The sequence below is a fragment of the Chaetomium fimeti genome, assembly GCF_033439085.1.
Source record: "Chaetomium fimeti strain CBS 168.71 chromosome Unknown B0H64scaffold_8, whole genome shotgun sequence".
NCBI lineage: Eukaryota > Fungi > Ascomycota > Sordariomycetes > Sordariales > Chaetomiaceae > Chaetomium > Chaetomium fimeti.
The window spans coordinates 7,232-34,957 of NW_026944336.1; the positions used below are offsets into that span (position 1 = coordinate 7,232).

A 27,726-nucleotide genomic window follows, 5' to 3' on the forward strand; every position below is an offset into this window, starting at 1 on the left:
TCTGGATCCGGGATCTGGCTGCGGGGCTCTGGCTCTGGATCCGGGATCTGGCTGCGGGGCTCTGGCTCTGGATCCGGGATCTGGCTGCGGGGCTCTGGCTCTGGATCCGGGATCTGGCTGCAGGGCTCTGGGTCCGGGATCTGGCTGCAAGGCTCTGGGTCCGGGATCTGGCTGCGAGGCTCTGGGCCCGGGATCCGGCTGCGGGGCTCTGGGCCCGGGATCCGGCTGCGGGGCTCTGGGCCCGGGATCCGGCTGCGGGGCTCTGGGCCCGGGAGCTAGCTGCGGAGCTCTGGGCTGGGGAGCCGATACCGGCTATAGGGCTAGAGGGTAACAACCCAAGGACTCCAGTTGCACTTCCTAGGCTTGGACGTTGTAGAGGGCGAATTGGGGAACTCGCTGTTTGTTGGCTTCGAGGTGATGGCTGTCGATTAAACATTGATCGAATATCGCGAGATCCTTGAGCTGCTTTTTGAAGCTGTCGGGAGCGTGAGGTTGGTGTCCGAGAGATTGGTGGTTGAGGTATGCTTTGACCTTGTGTTTCTTGTTGCCCTTCGTTTGGAGAAATTATTGCAAGCTGTTGTTCAACAAGTTCGGCAAGTTCATCGTCCATTCGCTGTCGTTCTTGCATAAGTTGTTCGAGGTCTGTATGCTGCTCTGGAAGGATTGGAAATATATCATCGAGATATAGATCCTGAAGGCCGATGTTGATGTGGGTTTCTGGTTGCATCTGGCCTGATTGTGTTTGTTGCGGTGTGGGCGCCGGCGGTCCGGGAGCGGGCGGTACGGTGCCAAACTGCGGATGGATGGGGGCTTGTCGCTGTGCGGGAGCCGGCGGTCCGGGAGCGGGCGGTGCGGCGCCAAACTGCGGATGGATGGGGGCTTGTCGCTGTGCGGGACCCGGCGGTCCGGGAGCGGGCGGTGCGGCGCCAAACTGCGGATGGATGGGGGCTTGTCGCTGTGCGGGACCCGGCGGTCCGGGAGCGGGCGGTGCGGCGCCAAACTGCGGATGGATGGGGGCTTGTCGCTGTGCGGGACCCGGCGGTCCGGGAGCGGGCGGTGCGGCGCCAAACTGCGGATGGATGGGGGCTTGTCGCTGTGCGGGACCCGGCGGTCCGGGAGCGGGCGGTACGGCGCCAAACTGCGGATGGATGGGGGCTTGTCGCTGTGCGGGACCCGGCGGTCCAGGAGCGGGCGGTACGGCGCCAAACTGCGGATGGATGGGGGCTTGTCGCTGTGCGGGACCCGGCGGTCCAGGAGCGGGCGGTGCGGTGCCAAACTGCGGATGGATGGGGGCTTGTCGCTGTGCGGGACCCGGCGGTCCGGGAGCGGGCGGTGCGGTGCTAAACTGCGGATGGATGGGGGCTTGTAGCTATAGAAAAGGTATTAGGAAGAAGAACTTAATTCAACGTTTATTATAGAATCACTGGTTGGATTTCTTACAGGTATTAGGTCCTCACTGTTATAATCTACAGCGTGAAACCCAAATGGTGTAAATTGTTGAGCTTGGCTAGAGGATAACGGTTCATGAGGAGGCTCAGGAAGCGTAATGTCGTTGTTAACGGCAAGTCCAACCCGAGGGTTTATCACATTGATCTGAGTTTGCGGGGGGACAGGTTGATAGTAACAGAATTGAAGTCCTGGATTTGGAGCTGTACGTATTGGGCGACGTAACTCCGCTTTACGGTCTTGCTCGCGTTTAGCAAGTTTAGCATCGCTAGGATTCAGGTATTTCCTCGGTCGGCCCATCTTAGATACTGGTGATCTGAAAAAGGTATGTTTGTTTGAGTGATTTCTCTAATTCCTGAGAGATTAAGGGTAGCATATATCGGTGAGGAAGAGGTTTCCCCGCTTCTTGAAATTCTTACATAAGATATCGGGATACTATCTAATTGGGTGCATCGAGATGTTGTGGGCCAGTTCGCTCGTCTCGGTTTTTTCTGGGAGAGGATGCTATCTAATTGGGTGCATCGAGATGTTGTAGGCCAGTTCACTCGTCTCGGTTTTTTCTGGGAGAGGATGCTATCTAATTGGGTGCATCGAGATGTTGTGGGCCGGTTTGCTCGTCTCGGTTTTTTCTGGGAGAGAATGCCATCTAATTGGGTGCATCGAGATATTATAGGATAGCTAACTTATTTAGGTTTTTTCTGGGTGGGGCTGTGGGGCAGCTAACTAGTTTAGGTTTTTTCTGGGAGAGGATGCTATCTAATTGGGTGCATCGAGATGTTGTGGGCCAGTTCGCTCGTCTCGGTTTTTTCTGGGAGAGGATGCCATCTAATTGGGTGCATCGAGATGTTGTGGGCCAGTTCGCTTGTCTCGGTTTTTTCTGGGAGAGGATACCGTCTAATTGGGTGCATCAAGATGTTGCGGGACAGCTAACTAGTTTAGGTTTTTTCTGGGTGGGGTTGTGGGGCAGCTAACTAGTTTAGGTTTTTTCTGGGTGGGGCTGTGGGGCGGCTAGCTAGTTTGGGTTTTTTCTGGGTAAAATGTGGACCTTGGATCTTGGCACACTGAAATCAACAAAATAAGGAAAGTATTTAGAAATATATAATTAAATAACCAAAATAGCTAGGAATATAGGGACTTCAGATCTATATAGATTAGATAAGGTATTATTTAGATAAATTAAAGTAACTTAGCTTTTAACTGTTTTGACCCTAACCTTAAGCCCTAAAGTGGTTATTGAGTAACTAACCCTAACCCTAAGTAACCCTAAGTAACCCAGCAGCTTCTACAGTGATGTTGAGCGTGATCCAGTCCCTGGATGGGCTGTAGCAGTTTGGGTCTGCTACCCTAGATATAGGATAGGGCGATGTAGCCTGTATAGAGGTTGGTAAAGCAGGTATAGATGGTAGTAGGGAGGAGGTATATATAGAGGGGTATGGTAGGGGATGGGGAGGGGGAGAGGATAAGGAGGTGGATAGAGTTAGGGGTAGGGAGGGGGGTATATTGGAAGGGGGGAGTAGTAGCAGCTATAGTATAGTATAGAAGGGTTGTTATAGTATATTAGGTAAGTTATAAATTGCTGAGATATAGAAACGGGTGGGGAAGCTGAGGGGAGCTTCGATGTCTAATGTAGCTGTACTGTGCCAGACAACGCAAGGCTCGGCCGAGCTGGCGACGACCTACATTACGCAGCCCCTGAGTGACGTCCATTGGATGCCCTGGACGTGGCAATGCGAGGAAATAGAGAACAGGATCCGAGGTGTCCGCTCGGGATGCCCATTAAATTATCAATAGAGAATAAATTGTATATACAAAAGGGGTCAACGAAGGTATGGAACTTGGTCGGGGCCACTCCATCCCCTCATCCGATCCACTCCGTTATTCCCTCTTTATTTGTCACTAGTCCACCCTATCGCTCCCAAGTTATAGTCTTTAGGTTATAACCTTTGCCCAAGAACGAGGTAGGGGGAGTTATAAGTGAACTATTACGGATAAATTACTATTGTCAGTCAATGCCCCAGTCTAGGTAGTGGATGTTCAATATACAGCCGTAGTCTCGGCATCGCAGGCCACTTGTACATACCGTAATAAGAAGGAATGAGGGCTAAAGTCTTCATAGAAACTAAATTGATTAGAGATAGCAAAGTAACTAGTTACTATAAGAGGTGATGATTCCAATGAGATAGAATGTAGAATACTGTTAAACTCCAAGCTAATTCAGAAGCTATCGAGGTCCATAATGAACTCCCAGCCCGGGTCGAAATCCGCCGACACGTCCTCTAGATAGGACAAGAAGTCCAGGTCTGGCATGTGTCCGGGGTACTCTATCCCCCACGGTGCCTCCAAATACACAGAACTCGGTAGCGCTATATCTTCACTCGCGGGAGCAGAGCCAGTACCAGTCGTCGACGAGGATAGTTGGCCAGCAGGTAAAGTATAGCCCTCACTTGTATTTGAGTTTGTTATAAAGCTTCGATTAGCTGGAGCGGTCTGCTCGATGGTTTGGTCGCCTTTTCTGACGACTGTGCCAAAGAACGGAATACGGACTTCGTCGTCCGTGCTCGATCTCGAGAGCAGCACCGTAAGCGTCTTGCGACATTGCGACGCGATGGGACAGCTTTCTTGTTTTTCCTGGCGTTGCAAGCACCGAATCAAAGATAGCACTGCCTCGATGTCATTCCCATCACTTAACATCCCTGGGCCGGAGGACCTTGAGCACCCTAGAAGTAAGACAATGGCACCGGTAAATGCCATAAAGTCCACGAGCTTACACTCAGATGGGCTCGGCCCCTCCGCGTCACTATGCAGACTCAAGTAGCGCCTCAGCAGCTGTCGTGCAGCCTCCATGCTGGCGACGCGCACGATTGAACCGTGCACAGAGTTTTCTTTGGAACCGCTGAGGAACGGCAGGTAAATGTAGAGCCGCAGGTGGAAGAAGAAGAGTTGCTGGTGTAGCCGGACATGGACTTCGTCGAAATCGTGGCCATCGGCTTGGACCCGGCCAGGAAGCTCCCACCAGGTTTCTGGGAAAGACGTTGCAAGTTCATTCATCTCCTCGTCTAGTTCGAGTGTCTTGGAGATGGAAGCCTTTGTACGCGAGTGGTTTCGGTCAATGACTTTTCCGGCTATCATCGCACAGCGGATGGTCATGGTCGAATCCAAGTAGTCATTTTCGGGCTTCACCTCTAGGATTTGCTGATGGTGCATGTCTACAAAGCCGTACGGCAGCCCGAGGAACATGCTCATTATGCGGTCTCCTTGGTAGATGGATAGCCAAAGCCGTCTCTTGGGTGTTGATCGGAGGCCAGCTTGGTACAGGTCCTTTGGCATCATCAGCCTCCAGCACTCGTCTCCGGAACAGGATGTTAACATACCGTTAAATGGGCAACCAATACTCCTCTGCGATAGATCATCCATGATCTTCTGGGTTGGCCCTCGTCCGCATAGAGAACGGCCAGCAAAATCAGGCACTCCAAGCCTTCCGCAGTAGACATATGCACCATGTCCGAGACAACGAAGCGGTCAACCAAGGTGTAGATATGGGACCCATCAACATCAGAAACAAAAGCGAAAGCAATCGCCATCTTGCCCAGTTCTGAAGGCCGATCGCTCGTGTAGGCTCGCCTGACAAAGTCTGGGAAAGGCTCAATCGTTTCGTCATACATGCCACGAACGGCTCGGTGTATTCGAACCCACCAGCCTTTGTGCGCCAATGCAACTTTCATGATAGAATCGTAAGACGGTAATCCTGCACGTAGTGCCTCGCATATACTTTCCCCCTGGCCGGGTGAGAGTGGCTCAGGCAATGTGCTCGAAACACGAGATGACCTACGGTCACCTGTTGATGAGTGAGACCCACTGCCGTCCCCGGCCAGACGTGGCCGAGACGACGGACTGACATCGTCCGTCTCGGGAGATTTGGAGAGCTGTGCTTGCTCGTTAAGTTTGCCGAACGTATAACTACACGCCAAAATGGGAGACTTACTCCAGACGGGTCCAGAACCGCGAGGAAGGGTGCTCGCTGATCTGTAACACTGTTTTCAAGAGCGTCTGGCGCCTGCGGGGCGCCTTGATGCCTTGCCGCCAACGTCGGGGCCTCACTGCCGGTGTTTCTTGGAGAGTCGGATTCTGGACGCTGACGAACATCCAGTCTCGTGCCATCACCGCTCTGGCTTACACATGGTGTGCGACGAGATTTGCAGTTGAAACAAACTAAAGCCCCTGGAATCGAGTCGCACCGAATCTTTCGACGGCGACCTAGACGAATGCGCATGAGCTGGCGCGTCGGAGTAGTTGGACATGGGAGGGAAGTACTCGCATTCTGTGCAGCTATGCGTCCCTTTCCGCATGGTCTTGCGTGTCGGCGTCGAGGACGAGGACGCGGGTGCAGACGTAGATGCAGTCATCCTCGGGGAGCCGCGTACCATGCTTGAGACGTTCGGACGGATAGCCCACCTACCGAGTCCCTGTGCGCGGTCGAAGTGATGCTGGCTGCGGGTTGCCGCGGATGGGCGAATTCGTCCGCGGACGAAATGGCCAAGCCAGCGACTCGGGCCGATGTGTTCCACCAATACCCGTCGGGTCTGACTCGAAAATCTCCAGGGATTGTCGGGAAAGTTCTTGGCTTGTTTATTAAGCGTCTTGTTTGTCCGCGGACGAACCTTTCCGTTTGATCGGTTCGCCTCGGTCGGACCTGATCATGGGAGCCCACACGTGTGCCCGATCCGGTATATAAGAGTCTCCTCGTCATGGATCGAGATATTCTAAACAGGAATACTACGAAAGTCTATTTCATACTTTTCACTGCGTATCTCACCAGTTCGATTTCTCTTCCTTTATCCTCATTGTTCCCGTTGAAGCACTGCAGTTCGCGACAATGGCACCTCTTGTATGGCTTGTAACAGGAGCCTCGGCGGGAATTGGAGCCGCACTCGTCGAGGAAATCGTCCGTCGAGGCGACAAAGTGATTGCTGCCAACAGACAGGTCGATCAGATGGCCGATCGCGCTTCGGAGAATGTGTCGCTTCTTGAGCTCGACATCACGTCTGGTTCCAAGGTCATTGCAAGCAAAGTCAAGGAGGCCTGGCAGATTTTCGGACACATCGATGTTCTTGTTAACAATGCTGGCACATTCTTGTTCGGCCCCTTCGAGGATATCAGGTACGTCAAGTCCATCTTTGAGATCGGGTCTCATCAGCTGACTCTGGTGCTTTGCGCAGCGATGACGACGCAGAACGCATCTTCCAAACCAACGTCTTCGGTCAGCTCCACATGACGCGGGCCATTCTCCCATTCTTCCGCCAACAGGGATCAGGAACAATCACTTTCACGGCCTCGAACCAACTCTGGGGCAACATGCCGTACACGACTTACTACAACATGACCAAGTGGACAAACAGCTCCCTTGCCGAATCACTTCACAAAGAGGTCTCCTCTCTCGGCATCCGTTGCGTCGCCTTTGAGTGCGGCGGTGTTGCCACGCGCCTCTTCGAACCGCGCGAGAAGGACAAGGTTGCGTCGGAGCAGAACAAGACGGACAAGAGTCCCACCGAAGCATACGTGCCAGGGTTTACCGCTGCCTCGCAGGTTCTGGCCGAATGGGGAATGCCTCCGGGAGACCCTGCCAAGGTCGCAAAGGCAATGGCTGATGTCGTCAAGGGCGAGGGTATGGCGGCTGGCAGGGTTTGGTCTTCACGGATTGCTCTGGGTTCGGATTCTCTTCGATGGAGGAAGATCAAAAGACAACAGGAGGCCGTAGTGATGGATCGGTGGGACGACGTCACCGTCAGCACGGATCGTGACGATGCAGTGCTCTCCGACAAGTTGGATCACTTTGCTCTGATAGCAGGGGCTGAGTAACATAGCTAATTATGTTGTCCATATCGTTAGACAAGCTCATATGACCATCTCCGGTCGGCGTTTACGTCCATGTCCCGATAAGGTACCCAATTTATGCCCAACACATCTGCATCCGCCTGTTTTGGCCTGTTCGTACAAGGATATGAGGTTGATTATATGATGCCCATAATCGCAGGGTGCTTCGAATAATTACATTATATACAAACTCATATATACATGCAGATTAACACAATCATCCAGCAACTGCTCGCTGATTAATCGGCACAGTACGTACTCTTGCTACGAATCCACTCGCCCCATCGCCAGAGCACCATCGGTGCAGCCAGGCACAGCACAACAGCGGTCCCCGCGAGCACGGCATTCCCCCAGGCAATGCCAAGCGCCTCGTACAGCTTAGGCGCGAAGAGCGGAAAGCTGAAGCCGGCCATGGTGCGCACAAACGCCGCAGCGCCGGTCGCGCTGGCTGCGTAGCGCTCGTACGAGTCCACCACGTACGTCTGCGCGCACTGGAAGGACAGGATCAGGCCCGCTGCGAAGATGCCCGCCCCAACGTTGGGCAGTGCCCAGTGCAGTTGCAGGTGCGCCGTCACGCCATACATTATCAAGCCCGCCGGGGTGATGAGCGCCGTCGGGAACATTAGGGGAACGCGAAACTCGGGCCGCCCTGGGTGGTCGAACCGGGCCTTGAGGTGACAGTATACCTGGGAGCACTCGAGTGTCAATGAATTTCCTTTGAACACGCCAATACAAATGCGTTTACCTTGTCTATAAGTGGCCCGGACACTTGAAGACCAATGACGAAGCCGACGCCGAGGGAAAGGTAGTTGAGACTAGCTCGGCTAGGCTCTTGCTGGTACTGCTTCTCCCAGACCATAGGGAACGACGCGAAGCTATATATCGCGGTTAGATCTGGTCGTCTAGGGAGATGATCAATCCTGGGGTTGCTTAACCAAACTTACACGAGATACATTAACCCGTACAAGTACGCCCTATACAAGGCAGTAATCTGGATTGTCGGCTGCGTAAACAGCATAATAAACGGCCTCATTAAGTTCTTACGCAAGGACTGGAAGAAAGTCCGGTCCGGAGATTCAAACTCAGTGTGCAGAGCTTTGTTTCCAGTTTCTTTGCGCAGCCGATTTGCCTTAACCTTGAGGATCTTTGGGGGGTATGTCTCGCTTAGGAATAGAAACGCGAGAACTTGTACGACGGCGTCCGCCATAGACACAACCCAAAATATCCAGCGCCAGTTCATGTACTGCGTCAGGTAACCGCCGGCTATTTGTATCAGTCCCATCTCGTCAGCCAAATTCTTACTAGTCAAAAGAACATGCCAACGGTTTGTCTCACCGATGGGCCCTACAGCCGGTCCGAGGAAAGGTGCGAGGCTGTAGATGGCAACCGCCGTCCCGCGTTCTTCGCGCCTCCAGCAGTCACTGAGGACGCCTCCGCCGAGCTTAACAAGACGGCCAAGCCACGTCAGCTTCGAACACTAAAGAATACGTTGTGAACCCCATGCGGATCCACGAAAATGAACATACCGCTTGCGGGGCGCTGCCCCCGAGGCCGCTCAAGAACCGGAAGACGAGGAGCTGCTCGCGGGTCTGGGCAAAGCCGCAGACGGTGTTGAAGATGAGGTAGATCATATTAGCCGACTGAAGGACGACAACGCGGCCGTACATTTCGGAAAGCGGGGCAAGTAGGAAGGGGCCGACGGCGTAGGCGAGTAGGAAGATGGACATGATGAGATAGCCGTCAAAGTCAGAGGTGATGTTGAACTCCTTTTGTATATCGGGCAGCGCGGGCGCCAACATGGTCGAGGAGACGGGTGAGATGAAGGTGAAACACGAAACGAGCAGTGTGGAGATCCATTTCTTGTGGCGGCTCCAGTTGTGCGGGTTCATCGGATCGTCGTCACCGTCCCAAGTTACCTAATCGCAAGCCATGTGAGCGGGCCAGAGTTCGTCTGTCTAGAGAATCAAGGTGGGAAGTATCTTCTTACCAGGTTCGGGTCCGGGTCCTGAACGTCGAGCAGTGGTTCGGGTTCTACTGTCTCTGAGCCCTGTTCCAAATCGAGCCGGCGCCGGTGAGACGCCTCCTCATGACTAGCGCGCTCAAAATCATCGACGAGCGACGGCAAGCGTTGGGCTGGGTGGAGAGGCGGAGAAGATGGAGGGGGGTAATCAGTAAACTCGGCTGCCTGCAACGGCTCGTGCTTCTCATCCTCGTCGATGCTAAGCCAGGGATAGTTGTGGAGCGATCTTTCGTAGTTGGAGAGAGGATTAAAGGGGCTCCATGAGCGCCAAATGGAGGCGCGAGAGCTTGACCTCTGCAACGGCGTGGAACTGCTCATAGTAACGAACGGGTACGGCGTAATACAGGACCGTCTTCGAAGTAGCCTGGCGATAACGAAAGAATTAAGAGTTGCAAACGGGTCTGTAGCGATCTGGACGTATCCCTTTTCAAAAGCGAGAGTAGGGGCAAGCGAATGTAGGGTCAACGAATGACTTGGTCACAACAGTAAGAAAACAGGAGCAAATCTAGCCTGCCCCTAAGGGCCCTTTATCACCACGGCCGAAGCTATCAAAGATTTAGTCTGTCGGTTCATGACTCGGAGCGCACAGCCTCGGGCAGCCGACATGACAAAGGACACAGCGAATACACACAGCCACTGGAACAAGCGACTCGTACTATCTCCATTAACAGTGTCTGCGCGGGGGGAGGCGGCATGCTGCAGCGCTAGACACAAACCAAGTGGCACGTGTAAACTTACCATAATGGCCCAACACTAGTGGGATCTGCGATCGCTAGCTTATTCAGGTCCAGTCGTCACCATTGTGGCTGAAGCAGTCGACCAAGCCAAAAGCCTCAACCGCCAAGCACCATCGAGACGTCGACCCCAACCCCACTTCCAACACACCGCTGGCCAGGAACCGCGGGTGCTGCTAAATAAAGAAATGAAAAGAGTCTGCGGCATGGAATGTGCTGTTTGGCGACGCAAGTTGGGTTAAGGCCGTCGTCTCCTAAAGATTATGGGGATTAATCTTGTGGAACGCCCAGAAGTACTTGGCGTTGTCCGGCTCAAAGACTGGTAGAGGGCTTGGTTAGCTGTTCCCCTCTTCGCCGTCTCAGCCCTGTGCTAGGGCACTGTCGGTGACGTGGCCATGAGGGAGAACACGAGATCTTGCGGCTTTTACTTGGTGGCTAGAGCATTAGCAGGTGCTTGTTTTTCCACCTTTGAGAAAGACGGGCGGATGGGCTTGAATGCCTGTCTTACCTTAGGTACCAGCTAGGCCATTGCGGTGGTGAAGCAAAAATGCAGATTGCAGACTAAGTCGACGGGGTCGCATGATGGGAGGCTGGGTGTACAACTTGGCAATAAAACAGGTTGAGCTGGAAATATCTATATATTGAACAACCCGAATGGACGTTTTCTCTTGCTTTCAGAATGTCTTAACCAAACACATTATTCGACTTAACACTCGCTTTAGTACACACGCTTAACACTCGCTTTTACCCTTAATACATTCGTTTTTAAACCATACCAAGCTACCTTCGCTTTACACCATGACTGCCTGGTCCGTTGCTTCCAAGAACCCCATTCGAATTCTTGTTTGTCCGTCCGGCTTTAAGGGCAGTCTCCAGCCTACTACGGCTGCCAACTGCATCGAGGACGGCATCCTTGCCGTTGAACCACAGGCCGTCGTCCGCAAAGTGCCCCTCGTCGACGGAGGCGAGGGCTTCACCCGCGCCCTGGTTGCGGCCACGCATGGCGTCATTCAGCCGGTCAGCGTCTGCGGGCCGCTTGGCCAGCCCATCAAGTCCTTCATTGGCGTTTTGGGTCACCGTGAAGACGGGGAGCCCTGTACAGCCGTCATCGAGATGGCTGCCGCCGCCGGGTTGAGCCTCGTGCCCTCCGACTGCCGCAACCCAGGGGTCACGACGACGTACGGCGTGGGTGAGCTGATTCTTGCCGCGCTGGATGCTGGAGCCACCCGTATTCTGGTTGGCTGCGGGGACTCGGGCACCTGTGACGGCGGCGCCGGCATGCTCCAGGCTTTGGGGGCTCGTCTTCTGGATGCCCATGGGGCGCCTCTCCCTATTGCTCAAGGTGGCGAGTCGCTTCTGGCACTCCATTCCATTGACCTCTCCGCCGTGGACCGACGCCTCCAACACACGAAAATTGACGTTGCGGTCAACTGGCACAACGTACTTTGCGGTCCCAACGGCGTCTCCAACGTGTTCGGTCCGCAGAAGGGAGCCACACCTGCGCAGACGGCTCGTCTTTCCCAGGCCATGGAAGCCCTGGCAGACGTGTCCTCTCACATACTCGAGGACGAAAACGTGCGCCTGGCACCCGGGGGCGGCGCGTCTGGAGGCCTGGGTACGGGTCTCCGGTTGATTGGGGCGCGCCTACAGCCGCGCTTTGAGATTGTGAAGCAGTACATCAACCTGCGGGGCATGTTTGACGAGTGCGACCTAGTGGTGACAGCTGAGGGCGGCATCGATTACCAGACGCCCCGCGATAAGATCCCCGCTGAGGTGGCACGATTGGCAAAGAAACATGGACTGCCAGTAATTGCCATCGCGGGGACGATCGGACCTGGTGCACGGGTCAACTACGACGTGGGCATCGACGCGTTTACTTGCATCCTCCAGCGACCCATGACGCTCGACGATGCGGTCGAAGAGGCAGAAAGTCTAACGAGGGAGAGCGCCGAGCTAGTGATGAGGATTGTCTCGATTGGACGGATGTTAGGACACGGCCAGTGATGCTTTAGATAGTCGAATTGCATGCTTATTATTCGCCAGCAGTCTCTGTATGTGAAGATATTTCAGGGACGAGTGCCAAACACACTGTCGATTGGAAGCAACGCCCAGCGGGCCGTCAGCCTGGAATGTATAGTTGAATTGGAATCAGTTGTCCTTTTCGGTTAAGCCCCCTTGGCGGATGAATTGTGTGTGTGTGTCCCATAGTCCAGTCTGGCACGCTCGTGCGGGTAACTCCATTTCACCGTAATGCACTCAAAACTCAACAACATTCGCCTCCCAGAAAAGCGTTCCCTGGGAGTACCTCCGCGTCAAGGGCCTAACCTCCTCCATCATACACCCCTTCTTTGACACCTTCCCCTGGAACCTCGCCTCCAACCAATCCGCGACATCCGCCCTTCCCGCTTCCAGCACTTGGTCATGACCCATATCAGGATACAACTTCGTATGCACGACACTCTTTGGATACGTCTTGCACGTGAGGTTAAAGTCTTCCATGGTCAGCTGAGCAGGAGTGATCACGTCGGCAACCCCCTGCACAACCAGCATGGGCGCGGCCAGCGGGTGCGGGCCCTGGCCGTTGTAACGCACCGCCCAGTCGTCGGTGGCCGGGTGCTTTACCCAGCTCTTGTTGGTAAACGTAACGTCGGGGCTAAGCGGGCCGACGGCGGCGTAGCCGGTCTGGAAGCAGGAATTGTCTAGGACCCCAAGCCGCTGCAAGACGGCCTCGCCCACGTAGTCCTCGAGCTTGATTTGGTCTGGATAGAGCTTGGCGAGGGACTGGATGAAGTAGATTGAGAAGGGTCCACCGCCGGTGCCGGTTTGCTCCCAGGAAAGGGGGATCAGGCGCTGTGGGCGCAGGGCGGGGGCCGCTGCCGCGGCGCCGATGAATTGCCCGGCTTTGAGAAGCCTCTCTTCTCCCGGAAGGGCCAGTCGCTCGTTGGTGCGCCAGGCCGTCATGCCCCCTTCGCTATGGCCGAAGACCGCCCATTTGTTGCTGAGGATACTGCCGATGTTTTTGCGGGCAGCGATCACCGAGTAGGCCACGTCGGCGGCGTGGAGGAAGCCGGCCTCATACATGAATCCTTGGGGGATATCAGATCCTTGGCCGGCGTAGTCCGGGGCGATAACGGCGTAGCCAGACTCGGCGAGGGTGAAAGGAGCCTGCCAGTTGTAGTACAGGCCCCTGTTGTTAGTCGTCGAACAGAGGCGGCTGCGCCCCGCCGTGCCGTGTGTCCAGACGAGGGTGCGGAGCTTTCGCACCTCGCCTGGTGTCTGCAGTGTGTGGTGAAATGGGAGCAGGACCCAGGCGGTGGCCGGGATGGACTTGTTGTTGACGTCCTCCGTCACGTACATGAAACGGGAGAGGGTCAGGCCAGCAGGAATGGTCCAGTTGGCAGTGAGCTGCCCGGTGGGAATGTCCTCCCAGCGAAGGATATCTCCGGGTACGGCACCTGAGATGTTGGCCGGTGTTGCGTAGAACGGGTCACTCACGATGTCGTTTACCCACAGCCTGGACTCGGCTTCGAAGCTTGCCTGGATAACCTGTTGGCAGGCCGCGTCACAGCCCTTTTGACATTCGGAATCGCATATGGACTGCTGACCCCACGCTGCCCCTGCGAGCCAGGTAAGAGAGAATACCCCAAGCGCATTGTGGTCTTTGGTTAAGTAGGGAAGACAAGAGGAGAGGTCGTCGGTGAATGGATGGAGGGCCAATTTGCTGCTCCTAGGTACGGTGAGTAACCCCACGTTACTGAATGCCGTAGACCATGAGCCGTTTTATACACCTCTTCACCAGCTACCTATCGACATGCCAACGTCCGGCCCCGGACGAGGCAACCGAGACTTTTGAATTTTGTACCTGGTACATACATACCTGAGCGTTTCCGGTTAGGGCCATAAATCGCCGGTTGGTCGAAATAAACCTTGGCTACCCCAGTTTGTGAGTGTCGAGGTCGAACCACGCGGGGAACCCCTGGAAGCCCCTCGCCGGAATGCAACCACGGCGACTTTCTTGGAGGTAAAACTCGGTTCGCCTTGCCGTGGGCCCAGTGCAAGGGGTAACTGCCGAGCAGCTCGAAGCGGGATCATGGATTCGTTGGCTGGGCCAACTGCCATGGTCCCTGAACCAAGAATCACATCCTCGGCCATCGAGCTCACACACGGACGTCGGCAAACTCCTTCGGGAGTGACGGATCTCGCCCAGTGTTATCCCGAACCCCCCCCCCCCGCCCCCCCCCCCCCCGCCAATGATGACAGCACGTAGATAACGGCCGTTAGAGGCGAATGAAAGACGCCGGCAAGATACTCCACGCGGACTTATACAACGAGATTCGTAAATCCAATTATCCATAAACTCGTGCTCAACAATATAGGTATCCTGATTTTTTTTAAGAACTACATGACAATCAGACTATCATCTGCCGCGCTCAAGCCACCGGCCCCCTCCTCTCTTTCTGTAACCTGAACCCGCCAAGTGCGTTCAAGACTGCAGCGGCGGGGCATGGCCAGTGCAGTTGGCCGGGGTGAAGACGCCCGTGTTGGTGAACCACGAGACGGTATTGAATTCAGAATAGACCGTCTTGACGAGCCTCTTGTCACCGCCACCCCTATTCCCCTCGGACGCTCCCCGTTCCCAGCCGGTTTCCAAGAGGACAATCCCACGCACCCGGTGTCCGGCCGAATTAGGGTGCTGCCACAAGAACGTCACCTCGTCGCAGCTGTGCCACACCTTGAGCACATCAAACTCGAATGGCTCCAGTGTGGCCTGGTCAACGGCGAACTCGGCGCGGCTGTTGGCGAGGGGCTCCGGACCGTTGGTGCAGCCAGCACTTTCCATGACGCGGATGCTGTCGGACCAGTCGTGAAGGTTCTCGGCGTACGTGGCGTTGAGGAGCGCTTCGCTGTACGTGGTGTTGACGTTCCACGAGGCAACCAGCCACGCAAAGTCCTCAGCCAGCGTCTGCGATTCTTTGGCGGTCAGACAGTCGTCCTGTCGTTTGTTAATGCCGTAGGACGTTGAGCTCGACCCCGGATGGACGAGTGCGTTGCCTCCGACGAGGCAGAGCGCTACACTTGCAAGAGATAACTTGAACTGCATGGTCGAGTAACTGGGGTTCAGTGCGTTGATACAGCTAATCTGTCGAGTGCCGTGGTTGTTCTCGAGGCGGAGGTGGGTTTCATCCTAATATCCGCCTGTTTTTATGTCCAAACGTCCAATTATAGTCAAAAAGCATCCCATAGGCTTGAGCGCTCAGCGAGCTGAACTCGGTCGCCGCCCTGTCGGTACTCGCCTTGCCAAGCTAAACCAGGGTTCGGGGAGGAATAAGTTTCAGCCAGGGGGTCGAATTATGCCGAATTACTCGACGTACATAAGCGAACTCAGCGCATGAGTAAGGCGGCTTGGGTGTCAGTCAGCTCCATTCTGTTCCATGTTTGGGCAAGCCAAGGTCAAGTGGTCATCAGCATCAGCCTTTGTCTGCACCGGGATGGCGTGGGTAAGGTATTCAATCCGCTCAGACACCTAGTATCAACACGCATCTGACAGTAATAGACGAAAACGAGGAAAGGCTCATTCCTGCCGTAATCGTGTTGTATCCATTCTACGGATTTGTGAGAGGTTGGGACAGTGAGATGGTTGGTAGAGATGTAGTCGATGTTTTTGTTACTATCAATGCCAGCTCAAGCAACCAATGTAGAGTTCATAGGAGGGGACGAGCTGCTGTTGGTAAATAACAGATGGACCTTGGTTGCCAGGAGACACCACACAACGAATGTCATTCTAAATCCAGATATACTAGTTTCTGCTTCGTAGGTAGTTGATGTCTATCTAAATTGAAACTTGAATATAGCTACTGTAGGAAAGCCAACATTGCAAGATAATAACCTAACAGCAAAAGAATTTCCTGGCGCTCTATTCAACGCCGCCAATCGAAATGGCTGCCCATCTACCTATCTAGTAATAGTTATCGCAGAAAGCCCATGCCCATCCACCCATTCACATATTTCCGCACCAGGTCGGGAGTCACCGGGCCCCGCTGCTGGAGGGTGGGCGAATGCTCCGTGGCATTTGCCGTGTCCAGAACCAGGCTCCCACAGGACATACGCACGAAGTGATTTTCCAGAAAGTCAACAAGCCTCGCGGCGGGGTTGTCAGCATCGGTCGAGCCGGGGAACCGCCGTACTCGACGGATCCACTCTTCGAAGGGAACAATGTTCTCGAGCGGGATCCCGAGCGCGTCGGCGAGCACACGGACCATAGCTTCCCATGATTGCCGACTGGGGTTCTCGATGTGGTAGATGGGGTGAGGCGAGTGGTCGGAAAGCAACAGCTCGCTTAGAGCGGCGGCCACATCGTTGACGGGGCACCATGACAGATCCTAAATACAGTTACGGTTAGACAAAGGCAAACTGAGTTCATAAACGGTGAAGCACTAACCCCCTTCAGATCTGGCAGCGACCTCAGGGTCTGGGCAGACTTGACCATGAAGGCAAAGTGTTCGACGGGGTTCCAGTACCCGCTGGCGGTCGAGCCGGCGATCTGGGCGATGCGCACCACCATGGGCCGGAACCGCTCAGGGTGATGGCGGTGTAGCGTGGTGTCGAGCATGCGCTCGCAGACCAGCTTGGCATCGCCGTAACCCGTCGGTAGTACCGCCCTCAGATTCATCCTCTCCTCGGGCACTCGCGTCACGCCCCCGGCGTCGGGGGAAAGGGGGTAGCACCCGACGGTGGCGATGGACGAAATGAACTGGAACCCGATTCTTCTTTTACTTCTTACTGTCGCGGCTGCGGCGAGGGCTAACAGGTTCTGCATGGTCTGGAACTGGGGAGAAAAGGCCTCGACGCCGCGTGTGATGCTCATGGGCCACGCATTGTGGAGAATGTGCGTGACCGTCTTGCGTAGCCGGTCGTGCTCGGTAGCCGACAGGCCGAGCATGGGCTTGGACGCGTCTGTTTCCATCACTCTGAGATTGGCTAGAGCTTCCTCCGAGAGTGCGATGCCACGGGACCGCAGGGAATCATACTGGCGGGTCGTTGGGTCGTTGGCAATGCTCCGTCGGTTGAGGCAGACGACCTCCTTGACAGACGGCAGGGAGGCGAGATGGGATACCACGTGGGAACCTAGGCTTCCAGTTGCGCCAGTGACTAGGACCACTGACCCTTCGTGTTCCCGGTCTTCAACCCCTTGGTGTTCATCATCTTGCTCCCTCTCCTCTTCCGGACCGGGCACTAGGAATTGCTCAAATCCGCGCGTATATTGTTCGACGTAGGCGTCAATGACGGCTTGGCGTTTCACCATGTCAGCGACTGAATCATGATGTTCATGTTGTGATGACGGCTTGTCAAGTTGCGCGGCGGAGGTACTGGAAGGAGGGAGTTTGTGGGATCGGTCATACCTTGGCCCCGACGCGAGCGCGATGATGATACGCTGCACTTCGGACTCGGGGAGTTGCCCATCCGTCCAGCTCACGTGGCCGTACCCGACGGAACGTAGTGTCGCCTCCCACACGTTTGGTGGCGCGAGAGCGTGTCGTCGCCCGTCGTCGAACAGCCACCAGCCCTCGATCAGGCCAAAGGTAAGATCGACCCATGGCACGGGCAAAGTCATCTCTAGCATCATCAGGAACCCATCGGACCGCAGTACTTTGTGGATATTGCTCGTTGACCTCTCTAGGCTGTGCGTGGCGTGTACGCAGTTGGTCGCCAGGACGACGTGCTGCGAATGCAACAGGTCTGCCGCGGGTTCTTGCTCGATGTCCACCGTCCGAAACTGGACAAACGGGTACTCCTTGGCGAAGCGCTTCCGCGCCGCCGCCACCAGAGACGACGACAGATCTGTCACGGTGTACCGCACCGGCAAGCCGAGGCTAGCAAGCAACGGTAGCATCTTAGCCGTCGTGCCGCCGGTCCCAGCCCCCATCTCCAGAATGTGGATTGTACCTTCATCGTGCCGCAGCCTGCCGAAGAGCTGGCGTAGGAAGAACTCCATCTGCTTCACCCAAACCAGGTTGATCGGGGACTTGCTGTACATGCCCGACACGATCTCGCGTCCCTGCGGCGTCCCGAAGATAAGATGCAGGCCGTCCAGCTTCCCCGACAGGCAATCGGCAAGCTTACCGCCAACTAGGTAGGTAAGCTCGTGATCGTACCGGTGCTCCGGGTACTTGCTGGTCAAGTCTCGGTACAGCGATTCGGCGGGCTTGGTCGGCAGCGAGACGGCCGTACGTGTCATGATGCCGGATGCGCCAATGTCGATCAGCCGCGCCTCCTTCTCGAGAAGCTCGTACATCCATTCGACGAACTGCTTATGGCGCGGCAGATGCTGGATCCCGCTGAGCACCTCCCCAGGCTTAGCGCTGCGGAGGCGACAGCCCAGCTGCTCAAATGCGTCGACAATGTGCGCGACACAGAGCTCGGTCGATTTGGTCATCACATTGTCGACGTAGCCAGCCATGTTCCACTCTCGTATGAAGTCATCGGTGGCCTCCCGGCATTCTGCGAAGGCGTCCAAGACAGTGTCACTGGGCAAATGGACGGCGCTGTCCACATTATGCTGGGTGATGCCGTTGTGGTGATGGGCGGTACCGTTGATACCATTCACGCCATCTGTAAGAGTAGAAGAATGCGCTGCTGGCCTCGTCCCCTCTTCGTGTTCTTCTTCCTCCTCCGGCGCTTCATGCTGGTTCGAAGGGGAAGCATGCTTCTGTACGCAGGAGACTAGGCTCTTGAAGTCTGTCAGCGCCATCAGCTCGTCATTCCTTAGCGTGATCTTGAAGGCAGACTCAATCTCGCGGGCCAATTCCATTCCCATGAGAGAGTCGATGCCAAGTTCCACGAGGTCCGCATCCGCCTTGATCTGCTCCGGCTCGAGCCCCGAGAGATTCACGATGATGTCCCGGACCCGGTTTGAGATGCCCGAGTCAGCCTTCTGCTGTTTTCTCTCTCTCTGGTTGACACCATTAACCGGCTCCTGATGTGACTGGAGTGGCAACGGACCTTGGTGATAGTGTCCGTTTGTAACCGTCGTCTCCCCGATTGCGCGCTCAGCGGAAGAAAGTTGGCGGACTGGATCCGCGGCGCTGGAGATGGCAAATTTCGCAAGCGCTTTTGCCAGGGCCGCCTTTGGGATCTTTCGGTAATGAATGCCGAGAATGACTTCAGCCAACCGGCCGGTGCGGGGGTCGTATATAAACACATCGCTGAGATATTCCTTCTCCGAACGACGATGATGCAGCGCGAGAACCTCCCATGTCTCGGGTCGAACGCTCCCGTCCCCGTCAGGCGCTTGGAGGCCATCGGGGGAACGTAACCACTGGTCAATCCTGTCGGATATGTAGATCTCGCTCGCCAACTTGTCCGTCATGGTGTTAACAAAGATGCCGGCTACCTGGCAAAACGAGTCGGCCAGACCCGTGTGAAGCCACGACTTGTGGCTGCTGTTGCTCCGCGTAGTGATATCCGCCACGACCCGGCCTGCGGATTCGGTGCCTTTTCCCACAATTTTGGCTACGCCCTTGTACATGTCCCCGTATTGCACAATATCGGCGAAGCGGCTGTAGATCTTAGGGCCCTTGACGACCTCGTCCGGGTCGACATCGCTAAGCAGCCGCTGACAGCGGTCCCAGCCGACCAGGCGCTCATAGCGGGAGAAATCGTCTCGCCAGTCCGGGTCGTCGGGCGCTGAAAAGACGAGCGTGCCCGAGACGTACACGGTTTCGGCACTGCTCATCTTCCACGCCCAGATCCGCGACTCCGCGTCGAGGGACTCAGCATCTAGCCAAACGGGCTCTGTTCCGCCGAGGGAGAGTGGGGTATGGCTGGTCATGCCACGAAGCCGAGGCTGGCGGGAGGCCCCATGACCATCGGGCTGGATGCTCATCAGGGCGTCGACGGCAATGTGTAGTTGGAGCGTGCTGGGGCAGAGCGGTGCCGTTTGCGCAATGACGTGCGCCCTGACATGCTCGTCGAATTCGGCGCTCGCCGTGTGGACCAGGAACCGTGCATGCCTGCAGCTGCCGTTGCTAGTTTGAGAATCAACTGGGGACCAAAGTCCCAGCTGGCGTTGTTGCTGTTGGGCCACGGCGGTGGTTTGGTGGTTCCCATTCGCGAGCATGTTAGGTTTAGTGGCTACCTTGAGCTCCATCCAATGTCTTGACTTCTCGAACTGGTATGGCGGGAGGAACATGGGGAGATATTGAGCCCTCTGCGAGGCATGGTGCGGCCAATACAAAACGTTCAGCCCCCAGTTCCACAGGTGAAGCGTCGCATCCACCAAGAGATCGAGGCTGCTGTTGTTATCTGTAGCCGTATTGAAAGCTTGGAATTTGTGTGAACCCTTCTTCAACGGGGTCACGGCACGGCTGGCAATGGACGTGATGGTTGAGTTGAATCCCGCTTCGAGCCAGACACGGTCCTGGTATTTCTCGGCGATTCTCCGCACCGCGTGCGAGAAGTAGACCGGCTTCCGCATGTGGTCGGCCACATACTTGGCTCCCAGCTCCTTGGACGGGAGCTCAAACTCGGTTGCATGCTCTATCGGGATCGCTGGCGGCTTAAACCGCAGAACCGCGCCTACACCTTCCAGATCTTCCACCAGCGGCTCCACGAGCGAGGAATGGAACGCATTAGTAACGTCAATCCTCTTGTTCCGGATTCCTGCAAACTCGGGGTTCCCAGACAGTGTCTCCGCCACGGAGTCGATTGCGTTCGTGGATCCGGCCAGGGTAAAGCTCGTGGGGCCGTTGAAGCACGCGATGGAAGCGCCCTCATCGTCGCTCCTCGCCGCGGCTACACGCAACAGCTTCTCGATTTGCTCTTGCTCCGCTTCGATAGCCAGCATAGCCCCGGAGTCCCGGCCCCATTTCACCTCGATGACACGGGCACGTCCGGAAACCATCCCGAGTGCCGCCTCGAGAGACAGTGCACCCGCGACACACAAGGCCGTCAGCTCGCCAAAGCTGAACCCCACGACGGCGGAGGGTTGTAGTCCACAAGAGAGCCAACTCATCGCACACGCATATTGGGACGCGAAGAGCATCGTCTGGAGCTTGACAACATCCTTCGCCGGGGTCCGTTGGAAAATGACGGGATAGAGGCTCTCCAGGCCCAGCGAGCGGCACACGGCATCGCATCGATCCAGGTGCTGGCGGAAGACGGTGACGTGGTCGTAGAGGACGCGGTCTACAGCGACACTGGTGGAGTTTTGCCCACCAAAGCACAGAATAACAGCTGGCTTGACAGCAGGCTGGGTGGAATGCACCGAACCCGGGATGGTCTGGCTTGGATGCATTTCCAACCCTGCCAGCTTCCCTTGCAAGTCCCCGAGAGAGGTGGAACAGAAGGTGAGCGAGCTGGGAAGTGACCGGTTTGATTGCCGAGACACTTGAAAAGACAGGTTTGCCAGCATGTATGCCTCAGCGATGCCTCTATCGGCTTCCTCTACTTCGTGTTGGTGCACCGAGGCCACGAGTCTGCGCAGGCGAGCACAGTATGCGCGGAGGCTCTTGTCGTCGTTTGCGCAGAGCCAGAACGGGTACTTTAGGCCTACTCCTGCTGGTGCTTTTATATTCCCGCCCGCCCTATGCCCCTGAGTGACCACCAAGCATGCATTGGAGCCCGACGCACCGTAATTGTTGATGAGGGCGGCCCGGAAGTCGGCATCCCACGGCCGCGGGGTGGTTGCAATGTCGATATTATCATCCGGCGCCGCCTCGATGGCTGGGTTGATGGTGCGGAAGCTGGCCTGCGGCGGAATGGCTCCTTTGTTTAACATGACCAGAGTTTTGAGCAGGGCCGCTATTCCCGACGCCGACTCGGTATGGCCCACAAGTCCCTTGACCGAGCCGAGAGAGACAGTTTGGGACCGAGACGGACCGCCGAGGACCTTTCGGATCCCCGCGTATTCGGCAGGGTCGCCCACGGGGGTGCCAGTGCCATGCGCCTCAATGTATGTGATGTCGCTGGGGCGCAGGCCAGCGTCTGCCACCGTGTGGGAAAAGAGGTCGGCCAGAGAGGGCGCGTTCGGGACCGTGATCGGGGTACAGCTTTGGTTTTGGTACACGGTGCTGGCGGCGATAACCCCGTGGATGTGATCGCCGTCCGCGATGGCCGATGACAGCTTCTTCAGGAACACGGCGCCGACGCCCTCGGCTCTGCAGTAGCCATCGCCCGCTGCGTCGAAGGGCTTGCACTGCCCGGTTGGACTGAGGAACGAGGCCCCGGCGAGATTCTGGAACCATTCCGGGCTGGTCATGACATTGACGCCGCCGGCGAGCGCGCCCCCCGTGCATTCGCCCGATAAGATGGCCCGGCAAGCCATGTGGACGGCTACAGCGGACGAAGAACACGCCGTGTCTACGGTCAGCCCAGGGCCGGTCCAACCAAAGTGATGGCTGATCTTGCCCGCCGCAAAGCTCTTGAGATTGCCGGTCGCCGAGTACGCATTCGCCGGGGCGCAGGCAATGTTGCGTTCATAGTCAACGAGGCCAACACCAATGTAGCATCCGATGTGCTTGTCCACGTCGTCCTGCAGCCGATTAAAGTACCCGGACTGCTCCACCGCTTGGTATGCGACCTGCAGCATCAGTCGGTGCTGCGGGTCCGTCGACGACATCTCGCGGGGGCTCTTCTTAAAGAACTTGTGGTCGAACGCGTCGTGGTCTTTGACGAAGTTACCATACCACTTTCTCGAGCCCTCCCCATCGCGCCACGCCGTTTCAAAGCCAAAGCGCTCCGGTGGCACCTCGATATGTTGCGATCTGCCGTCGCGCAGAATGGACCAGAACTCATCCATGTCGGCTGCCCCTGGCATGTGGCAGGCCATCCCTACCACTGCGATGCCGTTCTCGACCACTCGACTTCTGTAGTCCGGCGGACCGTCCAGTCCGGAGACCTTGGTAAAGAGAGCCGTCCGTGCCACGTCTAGGGCCGTGAGATGAGTGAACTGAGATCCAAGCTTCCTGACGAGCGACGCAGGCGCGCAGCTCTCAGGCCCAAAGCCAAGCACCTGACATAGCCCGTTCTCCAGTACCGTGCGTTGCACTCGCGCAAAGGCCGTGGCCCAGTCTGCCTCAACGGCCAGCATGGAACGCACAATGTGATGGTGGAGCTTCCCGGTCGTGATGAAGTCCCCGGCGTTGGACCTCAACGGAAAGGCAAGTTGGCTGGCGTCGGGCAGCTGGAACCAAGGATACTTGTCGCACAGGGCTTCAACGAGCTGCACGTCGTCCAGGTGACCCTGGTAGTGGAAGCGGCCCTGGAGGCTGACGTCGGCGATGCTCACGCCTGCTTCAAGAAGGTCTGACTTGAGGGCGGATGTCTCCTTGCCGGGGCACGTCACTGTGGCCCGCGTTTCGTCTTGCCAAACCGAAACGTACGCGCCCGGGTAACGAGTTAGTATTTCATTGATGCGGTCACCAAGGGGCGGGGTGCTCCATCCAACAGAGATAGACCGTGCTTCGCCTTCCGATCGGTCCTTCGCGTCGACTATGGCGCCAATTACCATCGCCAGACGAACGGCGATGGGAGAAAAGTGTTGCAAATCTTCTCGTCGTGACGACGCCGCTGCAGCGGCAGCACCCAGAATGCCTGTGCAGAGCCCAAGGAACTCGGTGGACTGGTCGGTCGGGAGAACATCCCCACCAGTTTTGTCCTTCTTGTAGATATCCTGATATTCCAGAAGCTCTAGCGTAACACTCGCTGTCAGCGAAACCAAACATATCATCGGACTGTAGGAAACTCCGGAACTGTGAAGAGAGGTATATCGTAGAGATCAAAAGCTGGATTGGATGAACTGAACATACGGCTATATTGAGCGAGGTGGAACAGCACCACCAGCGGCGTCAGCACCACATTCGGCAGTGGGTAGGCCGTCTCGGGGATCACCCCAGTACCCATCCACTCTTCGAGGCACTTCAGGAGCGCTTCTCCGGGGAGAGCGCGAAGACTCGGCAAGGACTCAGAAATGACTTTCCATAGACCGGGCAATTCCCGAATCACGCTGGGAGCCCAGGCCAAGGCGGGGTCATTAACAACCCGATCCCGGAGTTTCCGTCCGGACCCTGCGTCAAAAGAGAGGATTTGAGAGCCGAAGATGAGCACCTTGGGGGGCATGAAGGCAGTTGAGTGGGCCATCGCGACGGGCTAAGCTGGGAAACTGCGGTTGAATGCAGTTGATTGCTGGTAGCTTTAGAGTCCAGACAAAGATTAGCAATGTTGCGGCGTTCCGTCAGGGTGAGACCCAGCGGTGAGGAAAGAATCGACTCACTTCTTGGTAGTGCTCTCCTATTACGCAGTCGGTTGGTCTGACCCAAGCACCAGGTCAGTACCTCCTCTATAGGCGTTGAGTCTGTGCGGCAAATAAGCAAATACCTAATTACTGTTGGTCGTTGCAATTTCACCCAGCCTTGGTTTGCTCGTGCGCCAATGTGCAGAGTGCTGAGACCTCTATGCTCTCGACCCGGTACTGCTATCTGTCGTAACCTCAGAGCCGGTGTTTGTCAGTCAGGGGTGCAGTTGTCAACTTGTCATGCAGCTGCAGTTCGCATGATTCATGCGAGCCGAGCCGTCTCAACGTCGCGTAGAGATCCGAAGCTGCAAGATAGCATTCAACAGTCTGCAAGCAACAAATGCATGTATGTGACAACCACAGACAGAGTTGCATGCTGCATGAATCAGGCCGATTGATACTTGCATCTAACCCCTACCCTGAATCCGGTCAAAACGTGCCCAGGGGCTCTGGATGATCTTCGTCTGCGGCTTACGTGACGTGCATTAGGCACAGACATACGAAATACTACCCTCGTAAGCGACTACGACCGCGGCGTGGACTGTTCTTCCTGACCTACGTGTTGACTCTGATGAAGCCTGGTGCTAATCAGGCGCACCCGCACCATGAGGTCATATCCCTGCCAGCAATGCGTCCTTCGGCGACGAATGTGACGTCCTCATCCAACTCGGTTGTGATGGCTTGCCGTGCTCGGGCGTGGCCTGCCTGACTCACGTTGAACCCAGCACAGTGTAGCAAGCGTTGCGGCACCAGTAACTGTTTCCTGGCACAACTTTCCTGCCTTCGTGATCATTCAGGGCAATCAACACCTTAGCCAGGAGTGCATTTGCTGGGTGAGGTACTCACGCGAGACTGGACTTCGCCACCAACAGGTCTATTGACCCTACGCCTCTACTCCAACTCCAGTGTCCGCCTACCCCATCTTCATCGTCTTCGAGCCTGTTGAGACCGAAAATGGCGCAACTTATGTCTCACATTGTTCCCGAACCTACCCTCTTAGGTGCTTTAGCCATACTAGCGGGTCTATGCTGCTGGCAGCTCTTACGCGTATCTTCAGTACTGCGTGACATACCCGGCCCGTCCTTGGCCAAGGTCACCGACCTCTACCGAGCTGCCCTCGTCAAGACGGGACGATCCCATGAAATCTACCAGAAATACCATGAGAGATATGGTCCACTTTTGAGAATTGGGCCGAACATGGTCTCGGTGGCGGACCCGGCCGCGATCCCCGACATCTACCCTATGCGTCCAGGCTTCCCAAAGGTCGGTCTTCTTGAAAAGTAAGGCGGGTAGGACTTGTCAGCTGACAATGGTTTTTTCTGCATACCCAGGGTGCATTATACGATGCTTTCATTCCCTACGTCAAAGGCGGGTCGGCGCCGCCAGCGATCTTCACTGCACGAGACGAGGAGCTTCACAAGAGGATCAAGAGTCCTGTTGCCCCACTTTACTCTCACACGAACGCGGTCAAGAGCGAGCCCTTTATCGACGAGGTGCTCGGTGTGCTGTTTGAGCAACTGGACAGCAGGTTCGTCAAACCCCAGCAGACCTTCGACCTCGCGGACTGGCTCCAGTTTTTTGCATTTGATGTCATGGGCACCATGACGTTTTCCGAGCGATATGGGTTCCTCGAGACGGGCCGGGACGACCAAGGCATCCTCGGCGCGATTTGGAACTTCATGTTGACCGTGGGACCGGTATGTGGATTCATGATCCGGCTCCTGTATTCTCTCTGCCTCTGTTAGTTCCACCATGTAAGCAACTGACAATTCTATCCCTTGTCATTACATGGCAGATGACCCAAGTCCCGTGGCTCGACAAGTTGCTGCACAAAAACAGCATCATGGCTACACTGAACAAGGGAAGCGGAAACGTCATTTTCCAGATTGCCGCCAACGCCGTGGCCCAGCGGAAAGCCGAAGCGGCGAAGAAAGAACAGGGGGCCGTAGAGAAGGCGAAGCCTGACTTCCTGGACGAGTTCTTGAATATCCAAGATGAAACACCGACAATTCCGCCATGGTAAGAGCCCGATACACAGCTTTGGGTTTGCAAGATGGGTGGCACTTTGTTGACTCAAGGTTCCCACCCCAGGTCTCCCCTCGTCTGGACCTTCTCAAACGTGATCGCAGGGTCCGACTCGACCGCCGTCGTCATGCGGACAGCCATGTACCACCTCTTGTCTCATCCCTCCTCGCTCGATCGTCTCTCTGCAGAGCTCGCGCCGCTCTCCCGGCCATACCCAACGTCATCCGAGCTCGCAAACCTGCCATATCTAGGCGCCTGCGTGAACGAGGCCGTCCGACTTCACCCGCCCTTCTGTCTGCCACTTGAGCGCGTCGTGCCGGCGGGCGGGGCGACCATCTGTGGGCGCAAGTTCCCTGCGGGAGTTGTAGTCGGCATGAACCCGTTTGTGGTGAACCGGCACCGGCCGACCTTCGGCCAAGATGCAGACAAATGGCGGCCCGAGAGATGGCTGGAGGGTGACGTAGAGCATCAGAGGAAGCTAGCGCAGTCCATCATGACGGTACGTACAATCCACGTCCAGATACCGAGGCAATAGGCAAGGCCAGTGCCGACTGACCAATCCTGTTACCGCCGAGCAGTTCGGTGCCGGCCGAAGGATATGCCTTGGCAAGCACGTTGCGCTATTGGAAATCAAGAAGACCGTCTCAGCCCTTCTAATGAATTACAATGTGAGTACGAACATATCATTGTGAATACCCAAAGGGATAATGCCAGGGGCTGATGGTATCTTTTTACAGTTCAAACTGGTGGATCCAAAGGCTTATGTTGTTGAGAACTCGTACTTCTTCCGGCAGAAAGGAATTATGGTGCAGGTTAGCAGGCGTAGCTGATGGGCATTTAGAGGGGTTCCTTGGGTGCATGAAGTGGCCATCATATGCCAGGCCGTGTGCCAGACCAGATCGAACTTTAGCTATGGGCTCGCACAAGATGCGGAAGAGAGACCTTGTATGTTGCATGTTGCGGTTCGTTCTTGAGATGACGCCGTGTCGGATCAAGAGTTCAAGTAGCTGCCATAGCGAGGGGCCGAGCGTACCTAGGTAGTAAGCCTAGGATATCTCGGCTCCATATCGCACCGGCAAGATTGAGGAGGGGTGTCGTCGAAGTGAGAAGATAGCAAAGTTGGAGCCTACTCTACCGCATAACTTTTTAAAGTTATATTTTGGACCAGAAGGCTTGTTTTATGACGATAGTTCGGGAGCCATGCGACGATAGGACTATCACCTAGTTCCATAATACGCTAGGTCTCGCCTTCGCACCCCAAGGAACAAGTAGGTAATCTCCTGCCAAGAAAGGAGGAAACGAATTCTCGCAACTCAGTTGCTACAATACGGTTTCACAAG

At 55.9% G+C, this 27,726-nt stretch overlaps 8 protein-coding genes across 8 annotated transcripts; 3 read left to right on the plus strand and 5 right to left on the minus strand.

Annotated features, from left to right (window-relative positions):
• Positions 1-3,579: 3,579 nt before the first annotated feature.
• B0H64DRAFT_407741 (uncharacterized protein) lies at positions 3,580-6,077 on the minus strand. The gene is made up of 4 exons (XM_062804580.1): positions 5,762-6,077; positions 5,429-5,700; positions 4,818-5,369; positions 3,580-4,764 (listed from the first exon to the last, which is right to left on the minus strand). Exons 1-4 carry the CDS (start codon positions 5,868-5,870, stop codon positions 3,661-3,663), a joined length of 2,037 nt encoding a protein of 678 aa, XP_062655198.1. The 5' UTR covers positions 5,871-6,077; the 3' UTR covers positions 3,580-3,660.
• Positions 6,078-6,110: 33 nt separating this feature from the next.
• B0H64DRAFT_347893 (uncharacterized protein) lies at positions 6,111-7,368 on the plus strand. The gene is made up of 2 exons (XM_062801374.1): positions 6,111-6,603; positions 6,663-7,368. Exons 1-2 carry the CDS (start codon positions 6,320-6,322, stop codon positions 7,300-7,302), a joined length of 924 nt encoding a protein of 307 aa, XP_062655199.1. The 5' UTR covers positions 6,111-6,319; the 3' UTR covers positions 7,303-7,368.
• Positions 7,369-7,556: 188 nt separating this feature from the next.
• On the minus strand, positions 7,557-9,655 carry B0H64DRAFT_419961 (major facilitator superfamily domain-containing protein; the record flags this gene model as incomplete). Its single annotated transcript, XM_062805424.1, has 6 exons — positions 7,557-8,003; positions 8,063-8,192; positions 8,262-8,580; positions 8,653-8,758; positions 8,844-9,233; positions 9,305-9,655. 6 exons carry the CDS (start codon positions 9,653-9,655, stop codon positions 7,557-7,559), a joined length of 1,743 nt encoding a protein of 580 aa, XP_062655200.1.
• Positions 9,656-10,869: 1,214 nt separating this feature from the next.
• Positions 10,870-12,075, plus strand: B0H64DRAFT_468313 (glycerate kinase; the record flags this gene model as incomplete). The annotated part of the gene is made up of 1 exon (XM_062807743.1): positions 10,870-12,075. One exon carries the CDS (start codon positions 10,870-10,872, stop codon positions 12,073-12,075), a length of 1,206 nt encoding a protein of 401 aa, XP_062655201.1.
• A 145-nt stretch (positions 12,076-12,220) lies between these two features.
• Positions 12,221-13,972, minus strand: B0H64DRAFT_468316 (Alpha/Beta hydrolase protein; the record flags this gene model as incomplete). Its single annotated transcript, XM_062807744.1, has 2 exons — positions 12,221-13,671; positions 13,949-13,972. The coding sequence occupies 2 exons, from the start codon at positions 13,970-13,972 to the stop codon at positions 12,328-12,330; spliced, it is 1,368 nt and encodes a 455-aa protein (XP_062655202.1). The 3' UTR covers positions 12,221-12,327.
• A 582-nt stretch (positions 13,973-14,554) lies between these two features.
• Positions 14,555-15,289, minus strand: B0H64DRAFT_435476 (uncharacterized protein; the record flags this gene model as incomplete). The annotated part of the gene is made up of 1 exon (XM_062806138.1): positions 14,555-15,289. Exon 1 carries the CDS (start codon positions 15,170-15,172, stop codon positions 14,555-14,557), a length of 618 nt encoding a protein of 205 aa, XP_062655203.1. The 5' UTR covers positions 15,173-15,289.
• A 569-nt stretch (positions 15,290-15,858) lies between these two features.
• Positions 15,859-24,438, minus strand: B0H64DRAFT_468332 (polyketide synthase). Its single transcript, XM_062807745.1, has 3 exons — positions 23,821-24,438; positions 16,511-23,689; positions 15,859-16,451 (listed from the first exon to the last, which is right to left on the minus strand). Exons 1-3 carry the CDS (start codon positions 24,205-24,207, stop codon positions 16,038-16,040), a joined length of 7,980 nt encoding a protein of 2,659 aa, XP_062655204.1. The 5' UTR covers positions 24,208-24,438; the 3' UTR covers positions 15,859-16,037.
• An 889-nt stretch (positions 24,439-25,327) lies between these two features.
• Positions 25,328-27,349, plus strand: B0H64DRAFT_365976 (cytochrome P450; the record flags this gene model as incomplete). Its single annotated transcript, XM_062801889.1, has 6 exons — positions 25,328-25,624; positions 25,693-26,058; positions 26,157-26,380; positions 26,453-26,885; positions 26,965-27,054; positions 27,124-27,349. 6 exons carry the CDS (start codon positions 25,328-25,330, stop codon positions 27,214-27,216), a joined length of 1,503 nt encoding a protein of 500 aa, XP_062655205.1. The 3' UTR covers positions 27,217-27,349.
• Between the last annotated feature and the right edge of the window lie 377 nt (positions 27,350-27,726).

Excerpts from the sequence above, each read along its gene's own strand:
- B0H64DRAFT_407741 (XM_062804580.1), bottom strand. The coding sequence starts at position 5,870 with ATGGTACGCGGCTCCCCGAGGATGACTGCATCTACGTCTGCACCCGCG. Across the intron at positions 5,370-5,428 it reads CGGTTCTGGACCCGTCTGGA|CTCTCCAAATCTCCCGAGAC; the intron begins GTAAGTCTCCCA and ends GAGCAAGCACAG. Across the intron at positions 4,765-4,817 it reads TATTGGTTGCCCATTTAACG|GACCTGTACCAAGCTGGCCT; the intron begins GTATGTTAACAT and ends ATGATGCCAAAG.
- B0H64DRAFT_347893 (XM_062801374.1), top strand. The coding sequence starts at position 6,320 with ATGGCACCTCTTGTATGGCTTGTAACAGGAGCCTCGGCGGGAATTGGA. Across the intron at positions 6,604-6,662 it reads GGCCCCTTCGAGGATATCAG|CGATGACGACGCAGAACGCA; the intron begins GTACGTCAAGTC and ends TGCTTTGCGCAG.
- B0H64DRAFT_468332 (XM_062807745.1), bottom strand. The coding sequence starts at position 24,207 with ATGGCCCACTCAACTGCCTTCATGCCCCCCAAGGTGCTCATCTTCGGC. Across the intron at positions 23,690-23,820 it reads ACGATATACCTCTCTTCACA|TCCACCGAGTTCCTTGGGCT; the intron begins GTTCCGGAGTTT and ends CCGACCGACCAG. Across the intron at positions 16,452-16,510 it reads CGCTGCCAGATCTGAAGGGG|GATCTGTCATGGTGCCCCGT; the intron begins GTTAGTGCTTCA and ends AACTGTATTTAG.